This window comes from Pongo pygmaeus, chromosome 10, assembly GCF_028885625.2.
Source record: "Pongo pygmaeus isolate AG05252 chromosome 10, NHGRI_mPonPyg2-v2.0_pri, whole genome shotgun sequence".
NCBI classification, from domain to species: domain Eukaryota; kingdom Metazoa; phylum Chordata; class Mammalia; order Primates; family Hominidae; genus Pongo; species Pongo pygmaeus.
This window is the reverse complement of record NC_072383.2, coordinates 60,418,141-60,441,226: the sequence shown is the minus strand read 5'-3', so window position 1 is coordinate 60,441,226 and position 23,086 is coordinate 60,418,141. Positions and strand designations below refer to the sequence as shown.

The 23,086-nt window shown below is 34.4% G+C and overlaps 1 protein-coding gene across 7 annotated transcripts in view; it reads right to left on the bottom strand.

Annotated features, from left to right (window-relative positions):
• Nucleotides 1-23,086, bottom strand: part of MON2 (MON2 homolog, regulator of endosome-to-Golgi trafficking) — a 137,079-nt gene that overhangs the window by 102,197 nt on the left and 11,796 nt on the right. For 4 of the 7 annotated variants that reach the window (XM_054444098.2, XM_054444099.2, XM_054444103.1 and 1 more), the window contains exons 2-7: nucleotides 16,871-16,934; nucleotides 7,416-7,543; nucleotides 6,308-6,439; nucleotides 2,910-3,039; nucleotides 1,074-1,171; nucleotides 261-386 (exon numbers count right to left, since the gene is read on the bottom strand). In XM_054444098.2, the coding sequence (XP_054300073.1) occupies nucleotides 261-386; nucleotides 1,074-1,171; nucleotides 2,910-3,039; nucleotides 6,308-6,439; nucleotides 7,416-7,543; nucleotides 16,871-16,934 (678 nt within the window). Of the gene's footprint in view, nucleotides 1-260; nucleotides 387-1,073; nucleotides 1,172-2,909; nucleotides 3,040-6,307; nucleotides 6,440-7,415; nucleotides 7,544-11,009; nucleotides 11,091-16,870; nucleotides 16,935-23,086 lie in introns of those variants that run through there. The other 3 variants (XM_054444102.2, XM_054444101.2, XM_063646463.1) reach the window with 3 other exon arrangements.

The following is a 23,086-nucleotide window of genomic DNA, read 5'->3' as shown; positions in this document are numbered from 1 at the left end:
GTGAGCCACCGCACCCAGCCTTTTCATTTTATTTTCTGTATTGATGGTGTCTCACTATGTTGCCTAGGCTGGTCTCGAACTCCTGGGCTCAAGCAATCCTCCCACCTCAGCCTCCCAAACTGTTGGGATTACAGGCATGAACCACCAAGTCTGGCCTCTTTGCCACTTTTAAGGTGGAAAAAAAATACGCGTTGCTTTCTTTAAAAAATCTGTAAAACAATTAAGATTAACTTTGTCACAAGATACTATAAATGGCTTACTTGTAAAAAGACCTGTGGAAAATCATTGAGGACTGACTCAAGTAATTCGAGGCCAAACGTCCGAGTCATTTCTGTCATGCCCACTAGCCAATAAGGAGCATCAGCATTAACCAACTGACAAAGATCCTGGGAAAATAAATCCAACAATTTCACGTGCTAGAATTAAATGTGCTTTTCAAAACTCGCAGTTCATAAGTCTTTTAAAAAAACTCTCTTCTTATATAATACATGTTTTTGCTCCTTAGAAACTAAGCACTGGTAATTCCAATTTTGACAAATTGTGTAATTGATAGATTATATAAGTAAACTTTTAAAGAATCATATAACCACTGACAACACAGAGACAGTAGACAGATAAATGATTAATCTAACATTATTTCAAATGAAGAAATAAGCTTTTAATCTGAAGTAATATTTTCAGTACAGATTAATCTTGTTTTACCTAAAATTATTTATTCATGACAAGTGATGTAAAAATCAGGTATCTATGTATCAAATTATACTACACAGACCAAATTTATTACTTAAATTTTCCTTGTTTAAAGAAACTTTTTTTTTGTATGACTAGTTGTTTCTGATATACCTGTTTTCTAGTTCTGCATTTATTTCATTTTCTTAAAGTGAGTCATAACGTTTTATCACGTTAATTAGCTATAAAGTAAATATAAAAGTTGTTCTTTAGAACTATTTTAATACTACTTTGACATATTTTCAAAAAATTCACATTAAAAAAATTAGACATAAAATCCCCAACTAAAAAATTTACACAAAACTATATTTTAGAATAAAAATTACTTTTATCAACTAAAATACCTGGAAAAGCATATATGCATCTTTAGCACAAGGTTTGAGGGTACTGACAGATCTTCTGTTACTATTTCCTTGTACCAGTACTGGTTGTTCTATAATATCTGCAATCAAAACAGGATGGGTTTTAGGAGTTCATAACAGCCTCTAATAAATTATATATTCTGTTTAAAAGATAATGTTTAAAATAAATATTTGTTTATATAAGTTGTAATTATAATTTCAGAATTAAAATTGCCAATGTTAACATATGTCTCCAAAACAAAAAAAAAATGGGAATCTATTTTTACACCAAATACCATAAAAATCACTCTTTGCTACCTTACATTCACTCTAATAAGCTGGGTATCTTTGTCCATACATTTGGTTTCCCAGTCTCCCATTCTTCAGCCCCTTTATTTCATGGATTTAAAATTCACATGATCTTTAAATGTGCTTTTAAATATCAAACAAACATAAATGTTTACCATATGGTTAACTCCTCTACCATTTCACTATCTTCAAGAGAATTACTGTTTGATCTGCTGCTGTTACCATGTCAGTTACAGATACTCACCAGCTAACAATCAGCTAGGATGGTGTTTCCCAACTCAGCATTTCTTTAACTACTAGCAAAAAATATCATTCTCTGTAAGTTATGACAGCCTGTTTTGAATAAATATTGACTTAACGACTACCTGAAAAGAAAAAAGTTCTAAGTATTTCTACCTTACTATAAAGTATTAAATGGCAGATTAGCCTTAGAGACAAACAACTAAAACTACCAATCCAGGAATTTTATTGAGGTTATGAATGTATAAAACATCGAAACTGGGGAATTGCCCTGTGTTACTACAATATGATTTTGAATATTTTAACCAAATGGGACACATTATAACTCCTTAATATTTCAAACTACTAGAATTCTACCTGCATTTTCCCCCAAGAAAAAACAAAGAAAAAACAATATACCAAAGTGGAAATATTCTAATAAAGGTATTCGATAAAAATATTTAAAAAAAAATTTTTTTTTTTTGAGATGGAGTCTTGCTCTGTCACCCAGGCTGGAGTGCAGTGGCGCAATCACAGCTCACTGCAACCTCTGCCTCCCAGGTTCAAGTGATTCTCCTGCCTCAGCCTCTGAAATAGCTGGGACTACAGGTGCACACCACCACACCCAGCTGATTTTTTGTATTTTAGTAGAGACGGGGTTTCACCGTGTTGCCCAGGCTGGTCTCAAACTCCTGAGCTCAGGTAATCTGTCCACCTTGGCCTCCCAAAATGCTAGGATTACAGGCATGAGCCACCGCACCCAGCCAAAAATTAATTTTTATATTATTTAAATGTTCTTAACACATGTTAGCAGATACAGACAAAAATTTACAAGGGAAGCCCACTCTTGGAAATTTATCCTAAAGAAATAATTCAAAAAGATATGTAGGAAACCACCCAAAACAGTTATAAAGCACTGAACAGAATGCAAGTGTCCAATAGGAGACTAGTTCAGTTAAATTACAGAATGGCCATGAAATATAATGCAATCATTAAAATTTAAATTATGAGGACAAAGCAAAAACATGAAAAATTCATAGAATGTAATGTTCGGTTAAAAAATACATATAATGCAATACTTGGTTTAAAATGTGAAATTTATCATATTTAATACAAAATTATGCATACACTAGAAATAAACAAGGAAAACAAGGAGCCTATTCCTTAGGGGGATCAAATTGTGAGGCATTTAATTTTTAACTTGCCATTACAGACATAATAATGTTGATCATCTCAGCAAAGGCCGAAAGTTAATAAAAATGAAATCATCCAAGAACCACCCACAAAGTAAAACAACTTCTAGCACTTTACCTCTGTGTCGTTCATCTTCAGCAACCATCCTCTCAAAAACAACAGTAACAACTTGTCGCACTGTAGCAGCAGCTGTATTATTTGTAATATTATCTTTTGTGAAGTGTAGTCGAAAACAAAGAACAATTGCCTGAAAACACAATTTTCATTTAGTGTGAAATAAGATTGAAGAGCAAGGCCATCATCTTTATTGAATAATTCATGTTTGGTTGTTTCAATCACCAATATGGAAAGTCCCACCATTTACAATAAAATATAAAAATCCTCAGATTTTGATGTAATCCAAGTTGTCAGTAAATATACAGCCACAGAAGATTAGCTATGGTAATGCGAAACATACCTTTTAAAATTTGGTAATGTGAAAAATATGGTAATGTGAAACATACCTTTTAAAATTTGGTTTTTTAACATCTATATAACAATGTGTTATGCTTTTATTTCCCCAGATGACGTGCTTTGCAAATAACATGAACTCAAAGTTTGTTGTATCACTTAATGATCTGGAGAAGCTATGTGATTGCTAAGCATATAAATAAATAAAATTATGAAACTTTTAAAAGGAGTCATTTTTTTCTATTTTTTTCTATTAAAACTCAAGTTTATTGAGATGTAATTTATATACAATAAATTATAGAATCCCTTAAATTTATATAATTTGATTCTGACAAACATGTGGGCCCATGAAACTATGGCCACAATTGAGAAACGAAATATTTCCATCACCCCAAAAGTTTTCTTCTGCTCCTTTGCCACCCATTTCTTCCTTTACCCTTGGCCCCAGGCAAGCACCCATGTGCACATCAATGGGCATCTTCTATGATTTTTATATGAACAGATTAATTCAGTATGTGCTCATTTGGGCCAAGCTTCTTCCACTTAGAATAATATTTGTGAAATTCATCCACTTTGCTCTGTTTATCAGTAGTCTGTACCTTTCATTACCAAGCAGTATTCTATTGTATGAGTACACCATATTTTGCTTATTCATTTACCTGCTGGTGAACGTTTGGGCAGTTTCCAGGTTCTATTGTTAAAAAAAAAAAAAAAAAAAAAAAAACTGCTATGAACATTCATATATATAAGTCACTGTGAGGACATACGTTTTCATTTATCTTGGGTAAATATCTGGAAGTGAAATGGATGGGTCATCTGGTAAGAATAGTTTAACTTTTTAAGAAACCGCCAGTTGGCTAGGCATGGTCGCTCACGCCTGTTAACCCAACACTTTGGGAGGCTGAGGTGGGTGGTTCACTTGAGGCCAGGATTTGAAGGCCAGCCTGGCCAACATAGTGAAACCCTGTCTCTACTAAAAATACAAAAATTAGTTGGGTGTGGTGGTGCACACCTGTAATCCCAGCTACTTGGGAGCCTGAGGCACGAGAATCCCTTGAGCCTGGGAGGTGGAAGGTTGCAGTGAGCCAAAATCACGCCACTGCACTCCAGCCTGGGCGACAGAGCAAGACTCTATCTCAAAAAAAAAAAAAAAAGAAAAGAAAAGAAGGAAACCGCCAGTTTCCCCAGTGGTTTTACAATTTTACATTTCTGCCAGCAGTATACGTGAATTTAGAACTATCCCTACATCCTCCATAACACTTGATATGGTCTTTTTTCATTGTAACTATTCTAATGGAAGCATAATACTATTTCCTTATGGTTTTAATTTGTGTCCCTAATAATAACACTAAACTTCTTTTCATGTGTTTGTCACCCATTTGAATATACTATTTTAATGAAGTGCCTGTTGAAACCATTTGTCCATAATTAATTGGGTTGTCTGTGTTATGAATGAATTTTAAGAGTTCTTTATGTAGTCTAGATATAAGTCCTTTGTCAGATATTTGTATTCTCCCACATTCTGGGGCTTACTCAAGGATTTTAGATTTTGTGCCCTAATAAATCTTTACCTACCCCAGTATCACAAAGATTTTCTCCTATTTATACTTCCAAAAGTTTTCTACTTTTAAAAGAAGTCATTCTTGGAGAAAAACATAATGGTAGTTTTAGAATCAATGCCTATCACCTTAACTATATTAAAATTTTAAAAGACACAAGCCTTTGATATCGCTACTACTCTTTAGATTTCAACATAAAGGAAAGACACAGTATATAGTTATATAGAAGCCTTCATATTACTCAATTTTATACTATTTCTTTATACTTGATTTTTCTCATCCCTAATTATTGCATTTCCAAATTAACCAACATACTAACATAAATCCTATAATCAGTTCTTATTTCTTTAGTAGATCAAATGAAAACCTTTAATAAAATTTTAAATATATGTATCAGAACAATAATTTGATAGCTAGAAACCAAGAGGAACGATACACAAAAGGATCTACAAAAATATATACAATATTTATATAGCTCATATAAGCTTAAAAGAATAAACTATTTGCAATTAAAATCTCATTATGATCTAAGAACATCACTTGATATAGTATACGCAGCTTAATGTGACAGTATACTGTACTTCTTTATAAGCCATGCAAATTATAATAAAGCTATTACTGAGAGTCTAAAAAATTCCTTACACTATAATTCATTTACTGCTATGGTACTCTCTACTTTCTGTTCTTTAGAAATATTTCATAATAAAAAACTTTTTAAAAAGTGAAATAAACAATAGCATGGCTCTTACATGTTCCAAAGTGGGTGGGAGTGATGACAAAATGAGAACTAGCCATCATACATGCAATCTTATCTAGTATAAATCGTGAAAGGAGATTTGTCTAGCCATTTAAGAAACATATTTGAACTGTCTGGTTTACATACCATATACATGTGAAATTACGGGTAGGGAGAGCTATCACAGGGAATCTAAAATACTCAAGGCAGTATCTTTTTTTTCTTTTTGAGACGGAGTCTCACTCTGTCGCCCAGGCTGGAGTGCAGTGGCACGATCTCGGCTCACTGCAAGCTCTGCCTCCTGAGTTCACGCCATTCTCCTGCCTCAGCCTCCCGAGTAGCTGGGACTACAGGCGCCCACCACTATGCCCGGCTAATTTTTTGTATTTTTAGTAGAGATGGGGTTTCACCATATTAGCCAGGATGGTCTTGATCTCCTGACCTCGTGATCTTACAACACGTTTTTTTTTTCTTAGTTCCCACCTTCCCAATTCTTACTCTTGGGCTACTTTCTCTCTTTTTTCCATTTCCTATTCACAACTCAGCCTGTTGGCTGTACCCAAGGGGCTTTGCTTAAGCACCCCAACCTGATTTCAACTCTAACCTGGAAAAAATAAGGTACCAACAGTTATTAACATGCAATGTCAACCATCACAATAGCTGTAGGGAAGTTGCTTTTGGTTCAAATGGCACCAAGCTTTTCTCTTTCAGCCAGCTTATTCAAATACTGTCTCAAAGCACATATGAACTCTGGCAAACAGTTTTCCTACCTTAGAAAGTGCCTCATCATGAACTACTGTATTGGTTGTTAAAAGAACAAGAACTGTTTGAAGTAGCTTAAGTTCTTCAAGACTATTCTCCATTAGCTGCCAAAGCATGTTAATTATATTTCCAGCTGCAGTCTGTAAAATAGTTATTTTAATTATTGTCAACAAATAAAATATAGATGTTGATGTCTCTAAATAAGAAAAGGTATACAAACCTACCTCAGCTGAAGAGAATTTCTTGATCACAATAACAAAACCCATATTTTTAGATCTCTAGATCCAAACACATCTCTCAAGTAATTTAGGACTTACAATCAATTAATTCTTTCCCTCAAAAATTGTAATATCCTATTTGAATATATACAAATAGCAGCAAGCAGTTTTGTAATACCTAGTCAAAATCACAGCTCATTTCCACAATAATGTTGATAGATTGTATTTGGACATGAATAATATGGACATATGCAAATTAGCTATGAGCCTGCTGTTTCAGATACAAATACTTCATTTACAGTATGCTACAGAAAAAAAATGCAACCCATATTAACAACACATTGGCACACTCAATTAAATCTGACATTGTTTAAGATGATACATTAATGTCAAAACATTTATTACTTCTATTATAGTACTTATGGAGTACAAAATTAAGAATAACACCATTAAATTTGAGACCAACATGCAGATTCATGGTTAAGAAATATTTTTTTTAATTTTTCCATCATAAGGTTAGATACGAACAATACGTCTAAGTTAATGAAAAACAAATTATTACTCCATATAATCTAGGAAAGAGTCATGCTCTTCCCTCCTCTTTTTATAAAAGAAAAATTAAATAACCAATTAAATTGAAAAGTTGCTTGAGTCTCAAAATTTTCATCTATATTACTGAACTGTGACTTCTCAGATTACAAATGACTTGCAAAAATACTTGTTTGTGAGTGTTTAATGAGGAGAAAATTTGGCAATATTTTTAAATAAAGCCATTTTCTCTGAGCACATTGCTATTTGTAAAAGTTTTATATTAAATATCAGGTATGTTTTCATTCTCCTTTCATGAAAACTCCTGATTCAACTCTTAGGTGCAGTTTAGATAAAATCTTCATATTACCTCAGACACGACTTCATGTGACATGAGTCTCTGAATAGCAGCCAAACATAGCTGAGTGATCTTCGGTTCCTTGGTTCCACAACCCATTAAAAAAGGCTGTACAACCTCTGAGCTGTTCTCTTTCAGTGCTTCATTTAGAACACATATAAAGTAAATTATTAAAATTAATCTATAATTAAGAATGCATTTTTATATAATTACAACCAGTAATAGCGATCTCAAAAAAAAACCACTTTATGTAAAATAAACACCAAAACAAAAATCAAGTAGCAAGAGTTAAAATACCTTGGACAGACACTCCAGACTCTGTATCTAAGCTATATGCCTTAACTACTGCTTTCCCATGCTTTTCTCCTAACACTCTGTCCTTTGGTTCTCCTCCATCTTCTGCTACAAACTCTTTTAGGACATGGATTTTCAAAACTTCTTTCCCACCTCAAAAAAGCACTCTATTTCTTCATATACTGCAGGAGGGAAAACATAAATACTGCAGGAGGGAAAACATATACTGCAGGAGGGAAACCCTAGAATAGAATCATTAAAAATAGTACATACATCATCCCCATAATACTTGTAAATGAATATTAAGAAATGTCCTAGAATTTTATTATATGCCTTGAATTTAAACAGCCCTAATTTCTTCAAGAAATAAACATATTTCATTAAAAACAATAACATTATTCCTCTTATTACTGAAACAGCACTTTAAATTAACTGGGTGCACATGCTATAATTCCAAACCGTAATTTAACTTCTACCAAGCCAGCTCACTCAGAAGTTTTTAAGTGGCAATAAAAATGTAAGAGGTTAGAAAATACACAAACTGAATTACACATAATTAAATTTACAAAATGAAATTAAATCTACACACATTTACTGAAAGGCTACACAAACATGGATAAGACAAGTTTGTCATCCTTACAGAATTTGAATAAATGACACGGAATTCCAAGTCAAGAGAACATTAAACTTATAAGCGATTATTTGTTTTGTGTGTCTGTGTGTGTGTGTGTGTGTGTCTTTTTGTTTTTTTTTGTTTTGTTTTTTTGAGACGGAATCTTGTTCTGTCCCCAGGCTGGAGAGCAGTGGCACGATCTTGGCTCACTGCAACCTCCGACTCCCCAGTTCAAGTGATTCTCCTGCCTCAGCCTCCCAAGTAGCTGGGATTACAGGCACGTGCCACCACGCCCGGCTAATTTTTGTATTTTTAGTAGAGACGAGGTTTCATCATGTTAGCCAGGATGGTCTCGATCTCCTGACCTCGTGATCCACCCGCCTCAGCCTCCCAAAGTGCTGGGATTACAGGCGTGAGCCACCGTGCCTGGCCATGATTATTTGTCATTAAAAGAACTAACTCTATCAGTTATTTTTTGAGGCAAGACATGCAATAAAGACATATAAATTTAAGTTTTAAAATGTTTCTCAAAAGAAATTGACACAAAGTAATCCAGAATCACCATTAAAAATGTAAAAGCAGTGTTAACATTAATTTTATCATTTAAATCCTCACCTTCTTCTTCCAAAGTTGTCTTTATGGTATGGTAAATTAAGACTACAACTTCCTACAGCCTGCTCTGCAAAGTCCCTCAGTATGCCAGCATAAATTACTGATTTAGCATAGCTAAAGATGGCAAATGTAACTGGCAAAGAACAGTGTTCCCAAAAGGGCTCCCTGTCCTTATTCCCTTGCTTTCTTGTACACAAAGGTTTTGATTCAAACCTAGAGACAAATTTTCCATAACGATATGAATGATTAAAAGATGATGACCATAAAGCTTCTCATAAAGCTTCAACAAAATGATTAAATATCCTACCAGATTTAATCCTGCCAGAACCACTGAAGTGTGAGGCAACCCCTATCTCTGCTGAACACTCCTTATTAAATGTTATTCAGGCAAATTAAAAGCTCTTAATAGTAACCAAGTAACATTTATAATTTTTATGTGTTAATATATGTTTCTCATTTCAGCATCTCAATAATCTTAGAGAGTTTACAGGGCCTGATGCAGCCCTACTGATACAGTAAGTAGGTAGTAAAGCCAGAATTTGAAAATACCGTATGTCTTCTAACTCCTGGTTCACTATTCTTCCTACAATATTATGCTGCCAATTCCTTATGGTACATAGCAACCTGACAATAATGGAAGTTAAAAGAGGACTCAGTGATTTGCACTTTAAAGTTGTCTGCCTGAAGTCTTCAGACAAATAAAGGAAAATGAACTCGTTTTCATAAAAAACAAAAAAGAAGATATACTTTCATAGGGTTTAAGATGCCAATAATTTTAAGACACACCCATAATATCACAACAAGGAGAAAAGTCAGTGCCAGTTAAACTACGACACAATGCTTTCTAATCACTTAGAATTTTTCTTCACAATTTCATCCTCTGGGCCATAAACAGCACTGGGAATGAACACCTTATTTCTTGAAAGAGTACTTCACTATTGTCTCTGAGATTTTCTTCTAAGTCAATGGCACCCATTTTGCATGTTTTGTTGCTGGTGCTTTTTTCATCTTACCATAAGATGTTAACAGAAAGTTTTCAACAACTAGGGTGACACTTTAAATAGCAATTCAACTCAACATATGCGGTATCAACAATGCATGCAACTCAACTGATGATAACATGAAGAACCATGAACAAGTTCATGCACATATTGAAAAAGATAACTACAACATCACCTGGCTCATAATGATTCTAAGATGCCATCAACTGCAAGATGCATACCAATCAGGGGATGTTAAAAGGTGAAAAAACTGTGTATATTAAAATCAACAGAATAAGGTGAGTCATGGTGAAATGCTGTGTACATGTTGGCTACAACCAGGTCTATCAAGCTGAGATAAACTTCAGGTAGTAATAAAAATTAATTTTTAAATTTATTTTAATGTAATTCAAAGGAATCAAACATCTATTTCTCATCTTTTCCCTCCCAATTTATATGAGAATAATCAAAACGGAAGTTTATATGTTATCTAGAATAAATGATCAACAAAACAATAAAACCTATTTATCTATTCTAAGTCTTCTGAAGTATACTTTGAAAAACAAAAACACATCCACTGTATTGAGATCATAATTCAGTAAGAGAAAAATCATAAGGAAAAAAGTTATTGCTTTTCCTCTTCTTCTTTAAAAAGTGGTAATAATCCAAAGAAGCATAAATTATTCTTGCTCTTCCAACTGAGAGATATCCACTCTCCACCATAACTTTAATATGTTAGTTAATGATAGCTTTACGTAAATACCTTCCAACAGACTGAGATTTTAGAAATCACACAGAGGAAAAGGCTGTACAGTAATATAAAGAAGACATTTTACTTTAACCATTTTGTATGTCATTCCAGAAAAAAACAAAACAACAACAACAAAAAAAACACAGAAAAAGCTGATTCTTTTTGATCAAAGTTATTTGTTTCTATTTTCATTAAAACATAAAAATAGGTTACGGAGAGGGATAAAAGAAAAAGTTTATTTTCCACCTAAGTCCCTCAATAAGTGTAACTCTTTAATAGAGTAACACTGTGTGTTGGATAAATATTGTATTTCCAAATTATATAACTGTGAGATCAAATGATGCACTTTCACACACCTGAAAAAGGTCCACCAGGTCCCCATATCCTAGGGGTTTCCTTGCTCTGAGCAGTTTCACTGCATAATTGCAGTTTTTATCCTGGAAAAAAAGAATTAAACTAGGATACCCCACTATGAATCATATTAACAGGTGTAATAAAAGTTTTATTGTGAAAAATTTTAACAGCCATTAAAAAATAAACTTCAATTCTTATGAAAGAAAATGTGACTTAGACATTATTTTGATACTCAAAATGCTTAAAATCTAGTTCTGTGGAAGACTGATATTCCTAACAACATTAAAAAGTATTTTAGTGGGTTCAAAAGGTCTGAAAATATATTTAAATGATTCAAGAATGAGGACAAATGAAAGTCTAGGCAGTTTCACATTAAAAGCACATTACAGGAAAGGGAAGGGCTATTTAACAAATGATGTTGGTTCAATTGGTTAGTAATTTTGCAAAAGAAAAAATCTAAGTCCTCACATTACCCTACATATTATTAAGAAAAATCAAACCACAAAATAAAAATGACTATCAACTATGTAGAAGGAGAAGGTCATCCTAAGTGCAGAGCTACAAAAGAAATCAGAAAACGTGGTTAGGTTATATAAAACTGAAAAGCCTCTAGATAAAAAAATTAAAAGGTAAATGGCCTAGGAAAAATATGATATCAACATGATGGGAGGTTAATATTTTTCCTGTATCAATAGCTCAAGCAATTGGAAAAGGAAAACACAAAAGTTCAAAGAAATGAACGTAAAATTTTAAAAAAGAATAATTTAATACAGGGAAAAATGATCAACATCTAGTGAAAGTGAGAATTCATTTGTCTATTTAATTACCAAAAGACTTTTAAAAATAATAATCCTGGCAAGGAGGTTATAAAAATATGCTCACTTATTGTTGGTAAAGGTATAAACTTTCATCTTTTTGGAAAGCAGTATGGTAACATATTCTAAGAATTTTAAACATATTCATACCCTTTAACTTTATAATCCCACTTATAGAAATTTATTAAGAAATAATTCTAAATACTAAAACATGCCTAACATAAGGAAATTGCTAAACTACAATCCACTTGCTGAAATATCATACAGCAATTTTATTAAATTTTTTTTATTTCTTTTTCTTTATTATAGTTTAAGTTCTGGGATACATGTGCAGAACGTGCAGGTTTGTTACACAGGTATATATATGCCATGGTGGTTTGCTGCACCCATCAACCCATCATCTACATTAGGTATTTCTCCTAATGCTATCCCTCCCCTATCATACAGCAATTTAAAACATTTAAAAAGACTGGCATCAAAGAAAAATATTTATAACAAAAAACACAAATGATATAAGAATGTAAATTTTAAAAAGAAAAAAGAATAAATAAAAGCACACTGTACTGTAGATAAACTACGTAATCTCCCTGGCTCAACAGGTCAATTTCTGAAAATGGCATTATTTACAGCCCCTCATGTCTTCTAGCCTGGATTTTAGAAATAGCTTCCCAAAAGATCTCTGCCTAAATGATGATACACTGAAATATATCCTCCATACTGCTATCCTAATTTACTTAAAATATAAATATGGACGTGTCACTTCCCTGACTCAAACTCTTCCCATCATGCTGCTCAGGATATCACATAATGCCCCATATGAATTTCCTGACACCTATTCCCCCTTCATACTTTACAGTCAAGCAACACTTCAATAGTGTATCCGAATACACCAAGCTGTATACACAAACCTCATGTATTTAAGAAGTCCCCTTTACTTTATACTTTTATATTTTATTTGCCTGGCTAAGTCTTCCTCAGGCTTCCAGACTCAGCCTCAGATTCCCAGGCTGGGTTAGGTGCCTTCCCTATGTCCCTCTCTATACTTCCACCTTGGCATTAACCACATAGTATAAAAATTCTATGCTGAGGGTCAGTCTCCTTCATTTTTCTGTTATCTGGTTGACATGAACTTAAGATGATAAAACTCACGTACTCAAATCACACAAAATTAAAGAGAGGTAGAAAAACATACTAGAGGCAGCAATGACTTAGTTGCCTCTTAGTGTAATTTATTTATTAGCCTACATTGAATGAGGGCTTACTATTTCCCATGTAGGATGCTAAATACTGGCAACATAAGTCACAATAAGATGTTGACTCTGACCTCAGGGAGTATGTCATCTAGAAGAATAAGTTTCTAGGAAAGGTCTTCAAAAGCCAAATGAAGGAGTAGGTAGGCTAAACAGAATGAAGGGCACAAACATTTGTTTCAAGTGTATTTCTTGTATTTCCATATAGACTGGAGGTGAATTTCATTACCCATCTTTATATCTCCTCTAATGATTCTTACATAATTATTTACTCATTAGGAATATGTTGTATGATATATTCTATAGATGTTTGTAAAATATCACAAGCACATTTATTGATAAGAAAATATATTAAATATATAAATATAAATGTATTCAATTTTAAAAGCAAATAAATTACCTTTTAAAATCAGAAAAAAATTCCAAAGTATATTTACTCATTGCTACTTAAAGACCTTTTAGTTATGAGCTCTTTAAAAAGAAGATGGAACAACATGTGAAAAAAGAACAAAAGTCACATCTACTGATTATTTATGTAAAAATTCTTTATGTATACTGACAGCAGCTGAAAGCAGCCACAGGTAGATGTAACCACTATGGTTTGGGGTAGGGGCTAAATATACAATGTTAAAAGATACCACAACTTCATTGATTTCCTTGTTACAAATATTTATGCAAAAAGCAGATTATGTAATTTTTGTATAACAAAGAATTTTTGAATTTTTAGTATACTATAAGCTAGGATAATAAACACAATTTGTAATATATAATATTCATATAATAAATGTAAGATTAAGGCATTTGGCCTTGTAAATGAAAACTTTATGTTGCTATCTCTCATTTTCAAAATTTTATTTTTAAAGAAAATGGAAATTTTTAAATAATGATCTGTACATCTGAATCAATGCTGACATTACCTGGCATAGCATTCCCACTTATGTCAGCATTCATGACAGCAGTGAAAACAAAGAAAAATAAACATTAAAGGAGGATGCGTAAAAGAAGGGGAGATGTAAAGCAAAGACTTATTCTGAAATATAAGTAATATTCCCTTGGAAAATAAATCTAAGAAAACTAAAGTTGACTAGAAATCTATGCCAAGTATCATTAATTAAATTACTTGATCCAAATTAAAAGTTATCATTCTTACAACAAATCTTTATATATTCTGAATATACAGAGACATATGAGATTTCAATATCCAATCTCATGTGAGACTCCTCAATTGTTTGGTATTTTTGACATACATTAGAGCACAAAAGTAGTATAGTCTCCTATAGTCTCAAGTACCATAAAGAAGTAAATACTTCTCAGGAAATTTTAAAAAGTTAACTAAAAATTTTTCTCAGTATTAACTGTACTCTTAATTATATAGTTCAGAAACTATATACTGACTAATTTAAACTCTGTTTTGAAGAGCCTCTGATTTTCAAGATGATAGTGGTCTATAAATCTATAACTTTTAGGTATAATTGCTTTAAATACTTCATAAAAAATACTAGGATAAAGTTTAAGTGCGAATATACCTCCTCAAGTATATGGGCTCTGGATACTACGAAGAATAAAACATGACTATTAATTGTATTTGCACCAGATCTGTTCTAACTTGATTTGAATAACGCTAATTGAATTAAAATGAAATTAACAGCCTGCCTATATATTTAAATCATACCAACTAAGTCAAAATTTTTCTTACTCATCTTAGGAGTAATTTATTAGACATTTTACTTGGGATAGAATGCTGGAATAACAGTGATCCTCTGAGGAAATCAGTCTTTTTTTAAAAAAAGTCTTCCACAAACTATAAAACCAATAAAAATTTGTATTATTGGAGAATAATTAAGGACTTACCACGGTATCAACAATGATATTAGCAACAGTAAACATTTTAAATATTTACAGTGATATTCTAATATGATTGGCCTATGGTAAGTCTCCAACATAAAAATATCCAGGTCATCATTTTTCTTTAAACACCAATTTCCCCACAGTAGCTAATCTGCCTAATGTACATCTCCCATTAAAACCCACATGCTGGCCGGGCGCAGTGGCTCACGCCTGTAATCCCAACACTTGGAGAGGCCAAGGCGGGAGAACCACGAGGTCAGGAGTTCGAGACCAGCCTGGCCAACATGATGAAACCGTGTCTCTACTAAAAATACAAAAATTAGCCAGATGTGGTGTTGGGCACCTGAAATCTCAGCTACTCGGGTGGCTGAGGCAGGAGAATCGCTTGAACCCAGGAGGCAGAGGTTGCAGTAAGCCAAGATCACACCATTGCACTCCAGCCGGGATGACAAGAGCGAAAGTCCATCTCAGGAAAAACAGACAAACAAAAAAAAACCCACTTGCCAGCCTTCCTAACCCTACCATGTGCACCTCTGCCTTTACCCACCACTTTCACTATACCCCTTCTCAATATGCACACAGAGCATTATTCACTTCTGTGCATAATGTTATAGAACTATTTGGTGTTTTGATAGACTGTTAAAAATCAGGGAAAAAGCTGTGGGAAACAGATGTAATTGAGGAGAGCTTACGCTAAGGGCAAATTTCCAGCAAAGCTGGATAGGCTAAGTGAAATCCACTCTTGCCCCCTGATCCTTAATCTGCCCCCAAAAATCTAAATTTCATGTCATAACACTCTGAAATCCCACCAGTTACAGATTTACTGGTATCCCTTTTAAAAAATGTAAAGTATATGAAAGTTAAAGAGATTATTTACTATCTGGACTCTGTGTAAATTAATTTAATAGGACTACTTTCCTCATAGATTAGCTGAGATCAACAGCACTACTGGAACTGGAAATGCGGATTAAAGGATTACTGAAGCAAGCACTGGTTACGTATGTAATACTTGGGAGTAAGTAGCTAACGTGGAAACCTGGTGATACCATGGTAGCACACTGTAGCAGGAAGAACATGGGCTCCTGAACACTCCTGGATTTTAATCTGGTTCTACCACCTTTCCTGTGACCTTGGGCAAGTAACTTAACCTCTTCACATCTCAATTTGCTCTACTATCAAATAAGATAATATTTCCCCACAAGGTTGTTATGTAAGATAGAATGACACAAGTGCCTTGCATATAACAGATTCTTAAAAAAAAAAAAAACAAGCCAGTTTACCTCTTTTCCATGTTCATTACTGAGGCAAGAACAAAAGGCACCAAGGAAGAGAAAGGAGTGGACTGGGCAGAAAAGAAGGATGCCAAAGAGAAACTCCTGAAAATTCCTCCTTGAAAACCGGGTTCAATCAAGAGAAGGTAAGAAAATATTTTTGTTTTCTTTTCTCTACTTCACTCTCATTCTTTTTTCATGATCATATTGCCTTAATCCCAAGACTCAAAATTCATATGGTACAACTAAATACAGAAGACTATGTTATGAACCGTTCGTATTATATTAGAGAAAGTAGATCACAGAAGGTGGACTGAGAACCAATCTTTCATTCAATACAATGGAACAAATATTACTGAATGCTTTTTATGGTGTGTCTCAGGTGATTAGCAGGAAGTGGAGGAGAATGCGAAGATGAGTAAGAAAAAAATCCTTGCCTTTAGGGAGTTAGTAGTGTTAAGCTTTCTGATTTCAGAGAATTTTTATAGCATTCATCTCTGGGAAACACAGTCAGTTCATAAGTTATGGACTTTTGCCCATTCTGTATCATTATGAATAGCAAATGTTAGGGCATGAGGAAGAGATGTTACAGAAAACTGATGGCTTTTACAATAAAGATTCTACTTTTACTATTAGTCAAATTTTTGTTTATTATTAAATTTTTAATACAAAAAATTACCTGCCAAAATTTCAGTGTTTCGTGCAGCAATTGTTTTAACTTTTATTATTCCTGATTCAGCAGCCTGCAAGAATAAAAATAATTAGAACACAAAATTTACTGCCAAAATGAATTATCTATGGAAAATAAGTCATATGTGATAGACAAAATATCAAGCACAAAGTCAGTCACTACCCTACCACCTTTTTAATTTTCAAACCATCAGATACTAAGCCCAGTAGTGACATATACGTTAAATGTAATAAAACATGATTAATTTGATTATTCACATGCAAACTCTGAATGCACTACAACATGTTGCCTTCCTCTGCCTTAAGGCATTATCTGGAATACCTCAATCCCCTGCAAAGTTAAATTTTCCGAGAATAAAAATAACAAACAAAAACAAAATCTACTGAAAATAATTAGGCTCCTTTTCCCCATTTCAAGCCTCCTCTCCCTCTACCACACACAAAAAAATTATAGAACACTGCAAAATCAAGTAAAACTACTCTGTTGGATTTATTTATTTATTTTTGATGGAGTTTTTTGCTCTTGTTGCCCAGGCTGGAGTCCAATGGCACGATCTTGGCTCACTACAACCTCCGCCTCCCTGGTTCAAGCCATTCTTCTGCCTCAGCCTCCCAAGTAGCTGGGATTACAGGCACCCACCACCATGCCTGGCTAATTTTTGTATTTTTAGTAGAGTGTTTTATTTTTGTACTTTTTGTATTTTTGTATTTTTAGTTGGCCAGGCTGGTCTTGAACTCCTGACCTCAAGTGATCCACCCATCTCAGCCTCCCAAAGTGCCGGGATTACAGGCATGGGCCACCATGCCCAGACCTGTGTTGGATTTTAAAAGCTACTTTGTTTTCTTTTTTGAGAATGGATAACCAAACACTTCATTAATTGTAGTATGTTTAGCTGGCAGTACTGGCAAGTCACACAGTATTTTACAGAATGCCACAGAACTGCACTGTCCAATTTGGTAGCCATTTGGCTACATGTGGCTATTAAGCACTTGAAATGTGGCCAGTCTGAATTGAGCTATGCTCTAAGTGTAAAATATATACTAGGTTTTGAAGACTTAGTATTAAAAAAAAGAATATAACCTATCCCCTAAATATTTATACTGACTACATGTTGAAATAATATTTCAAATTATTACGTTAAATTATTATTAAAATTAAATGTCTGTTTCTTTTTACTTTTTTTCCCCTTTTTTTAGAGCCAGGATCTTGCTGTACTGCCCAGCCTGGAGTGCAATGTCACAATCATGGCTTACGGCAGCCTCAAACTACTGGGCTCAAGTGATCCTTCCACAACCGTCTTCCAAGTAGCTGGTCCTATAGGTACATGCCACCACGTCCAGCTAATTTTTTAGTTTTTTTTTTGTAGAGACAGGGCCTTGCTATATTGCCCAGGCCAGTCTTGAACTCCTGGCCTCAACCAATCCTCCCACCTCAGCCTCCCAAAGAGCTAGGATTACAAGCATGAGCCACTGCACCTGGCTTTTTACTTTTTAATGCAGTTAAAAATTACATATATGTATTACATCTGTAGCCCACATTATAATTCCATTGAAGAGTGCTGAGATATAATATTGACATATTATTTCCATCATAGAAACTTGGAACATTTTTATTATTTAGAAACGTGCTATTTTATACATACACTGTTATCTATACTTCCAAAGATAGTAATTACGTACTCATAAGAAGCTATATGTACTAGTTTTCTTATTAATTTGCTTGCTACTTGGTCATTTATTTTATCTCTTACTGCTTGCTAAGGGACAAGTGGTAGCAGTCTCTAAAGGTTTAAAAATAATTATGTAAAAACACCAGTATGCTATGGCCTGTTAGTCTGACAAACAATGAATTGATGTCTAAAATAAAGAACACATTGTAAGATATACCATGTGCAGCAGACTTTCTCATTTTGTTGGCTCCAAGCATGTCAAGCCCTTGCTTGTGTTTGAAGAATTCCTAACTTCATAAATTTTGGTGCAAAACAGAGCCTATCTTCCATTATTAAAACTGAAAATGTAGATGCTTTTCCACATGCCCTGCTGGCAGCCTATGCTTACCCACAGAGATGTACCCACCAGCAATTTTGAATGTGGAGCCTAGTAACAAAGAGCAGAGACAACAAAGAATTCTTTCTGATGACAGCAACAGTGAAAGCAGTATCTAGTTTCCGAAGGCAGCAGAACCAGTAGTGGCCTAGAGTGACCAGCATACCCAGAAGTGCAATCAACAGCATCCAGTCATTATTCAGCAGACACAGCCGTAATGGTCATGCTGGCACGAGTTTTGCCATGGTTCTAGTTGTTTAGCCTCCCCTTTGTTTATATACTTTTTCTAGGGCTGGCTCCATCCAGCCTTCTACCAACTCTGTAAACCACTCAATATCCTATCAGTAAAGTTTATTTCAGCTTAAATCAGCCAGAGTCAACTTTCATTGCTCACAACTAAGAAGCCTAATGGATACACTAGGACTTATTTCTAAAACTTTAGAAAATGGAAAGGTCCCAAATTAAATTAATACATCTCCTAGAAGAAAAACATGGTCAAAATGAATTACTTCAGGGAAAGATTATTGGTTTTCTGATTATTTGGGCAGTGTATATTAGAAACACTGGAAGCTTTTAAATAAGTCCTGATGCCCCGATTGCAACCTAGTTAAGCCAGAATGACTACTGGTGGGAGACAACCATCAGTAATTTTTTGTTTGTTTGTTTTGTTTTTGTTTTTTTTGAGATGGAGTCTTGCTCTGTCGCCCAGGCTGGCTCGATCTCTGCTCACTGCAAGCTCCGCCTCCCGGGTTCACGCCATTCTCCTGCCTCAGCCTCCTGAGCAGCTGGGACTACAGGCACCCGCCACCATGCCCAGCTAATTTTTTGTATTTTTAGTAGAGACGAGGTTTCACCATGTTAGCCAGGATGGTCTCGATCTCCTGACCTCGTGATCCGCCCGCCTCAGCCTCCCAAAGTGCTGGGATTACAGGCGTGAGCCACCACGCCTGGCCGAGCCGTCAGTATTTTTAAAAATCTTCATGTGATTCCAATATACAGTAAAATTTAAGAGACTACAGCAATAATATAAGCAAGAGATGATGATGGATTGGCCCAAGATTGTTAGTGATAGAGACGGTAAGAAGTGGTGAGATTCTTGATATACCTTGAAGATGTACAAACCACAGCAAATTTACTACTGTAAAAATTATAGAACACTGAAATTATTATGTGTATTTTGTAACATTCACACACCCCATCTCAAATTATCTTGGATCAATTTCTTACTGAGGCAGTGGAAATTAATCTGTGGTCACTGAAATTTCTTCCATCATCATTTTCAAGTTTAACTTCTCCCCTTTCTCACTATGGCCCTATATACCTTGCATAGGTCCAAAGTCAATATGTGGTTTTGCTTCGGTGCAAACAAAGATTGATTAAATTGAACCATCATAAATATGGATGTAATTTATCCAGACTTTTCTAAATTCTAGTCAGTCAAACCTTAACAGTTTCCAAAATCCATCCTGTAGCATGCTAGATGATAGATGTCAGTAAATGATTTCAAATTCGCCATAGTCCTGATTTCCTGAGATGAATAAGAGTTGAACCACGAATGTGTGCACGTCTAATAAATATCTTTATGCAAACACACAATAAGGAGAAGGAAAAGGAAGTTTGTTTTTCATTTTGAGACCAGGTCTTACTCTGTCACCCAGGCTGGAGTGTTAATGGCGTGATCACAGATCACTGCAGCACGGACCTCTAGGCTCAAGCAATCCATCCATCTCAGCCTCCTGAGTAGCCTGGGACCACAGGCACACACCACCACACCTGGCTGATTTTTTTTGTTTTTTGTTTTTTGTTTTGTAGAGACAGGGTCTCCCTATGTTGTCTAGGCTGGTCTCAAACTCCTGGACTCAAGCGATCCCCCTTGTCTCAGCTTCCCAAAGTGCTGAGATTATAGGGGTGAGCCACCGTGCCTAGTCAAGTATTTTTTAAGTAGTTACAAAATGGTATTTTAAAAGATACATAACCAGTATTTTCATTCCTAAATTCAAAGAATTGCCAAAAGGACTGTTTGTTGCCTTAGATATAATTAGACCTATCACATAGCTCCTCATTTTTAACATACAAGTTTCTACTGTCAAAATACTCTGGAATTGTATCATCTTATTCTCATAGGCACCCTGTGTTGATGGAAAATTTCACTATCAATGATTATTGACACACTTGTATATCGCTTACGTATGAAGTAAGACTAGCCTACGTCTTTAAGGTTATTCTGTATGAACAGAGGTCTTCGCAATCAGATTTCCTTCTATGTATCAAGGATTGCAGGTGTGAAAAAAAATTGTTAGCTTCTTGCTTTAAAAGCATTCCCTATTCTGATCAGATACCATGTATATCTGTAGAGAACCTAATAAATTGTAAACATGTTGTTTTTTTTCCTTAATTGATACTCATGCAAAAAAAAAAAAAAAAAAAAAAGAAGAAAAGAAGATGAAAAAAGTTCTACAGACTTGAATAGAAATGATATAGGTTAAGGTAAGCAATCTTATCTATTGCTGAGGACAATCTACGAGTTGGAAAGAATGCCAAAGCCTTAAATACACTGCAGCATTTAATATGTTACTCTTAATCTTCTAAAGAAACATTTTCTTCTTTTCTCAAAACCCTTTGCTGACTGCTTTTCTAAGACCACCTAGAATATCCTTGACCTCATTTCTCATTCAGTAAACTCTTCCTGTGTAATACCATACAGCCAGCCCTCCGTATCCACTGGTTTTGCATCTGTAGATTCAACCAACTGCAGATCAAAAATATTTGGAGGGGGATACACACACACACACACACATTTTAAAATACAGTATAACAACTATTTACATAGCATTTACACTGTATTAGGTATTATCTAGAAATAACTGAAATTATATGGGAAGATATGCACACGTTATATGCAAATATTACAACATTTCATATAAGGGGCTTGAATATCCTCAGATTTTGGTATTCCCTGGGGTTCTTGGAACCAATTCCCTGCAGATATCAAAGGATGGCTGTAATTTCATGGTTTCATTTACTTTCTAACTGCTGAAGACTTCTAAATTATATTCCTGTACCTGATCTGTCTCCTATACTACAGAAATTATTAACCTAAATGTTTAAAAGGCATCTTAAATTCGACATGTTGAAAATAGATGCTATCATTTCCTTCTACCCCCAAACTCCTACCTCAGCCAGAAAAACCTATTTCTTCTTTCTACAATTTCTATTTTTCTTACCAGCAGCATCATCTATCCAGTCACTGACCAGATACCCAGGTTTTTTCCCTCAACTCACAAGTCTAATCAGCCACGAAGTCTTTTTGGTTAACCTATGTTGTACCTTTTTCTCAAATCTCACTCCTACACTTTAGTTCAACACTCATTACCAACCTAAATGAAGAAATGTCTCTACCTACAATCCTGTCCTCCATCCATCCACTGTCTCAATTCTTCAATGATTCCCTAGTGCCCACTCCTACTAGTGTTTCTCAAAATTTAGTACAGTAGTATAAGGACATCTTTTAAAAGGAAGAAACAAACTACGGACCTACCCAGTCACTGACAAACTTACATGTATATATAAATACAATCAGGAATATACTCTTTATAGGACTTAAATTATAATGCCAACATGTTCACAAATGAAATACAAACCCAAGTTAGTACTACTTTAATGTGACAAATAATGCTTTGCTGAAATTAAACCACTAGTAACAACAAGATGATAGCTATAGACTTATGGTGTAGGTCCTTCTGATTTTGTCACCCTCCTAGTGTCATAAGCAGTGACGGAAATCTTTTCTTCCACCACTTTCTTCTATAGTAACTAGTGAAAAGCCTTTCTACCTTTAGTACTGTCTATGGCTTGTACCTGTAACACTTTATCTTATTCATCTCATTATGTCTGTTTCTTCATACTACCTATAAGAATAATAAAGATAAGAAATATATCTCATTCATATCTCTATATTATTAATGTCTATCCCAGTGCCTTTCATACAGTAGCTATATAATAAATGTTCCTAAGGAAAGAAATGGAAAGTTCTAAATGTACCAAAAAAACTGGTTGGTATTTTATACACACACACACACACAAATTATATCTGCAAGTGCCAATTCTAACTCACTTAAAAAGGGGAGAGAGAGGGATGGACTTTACTGTATCACAAATT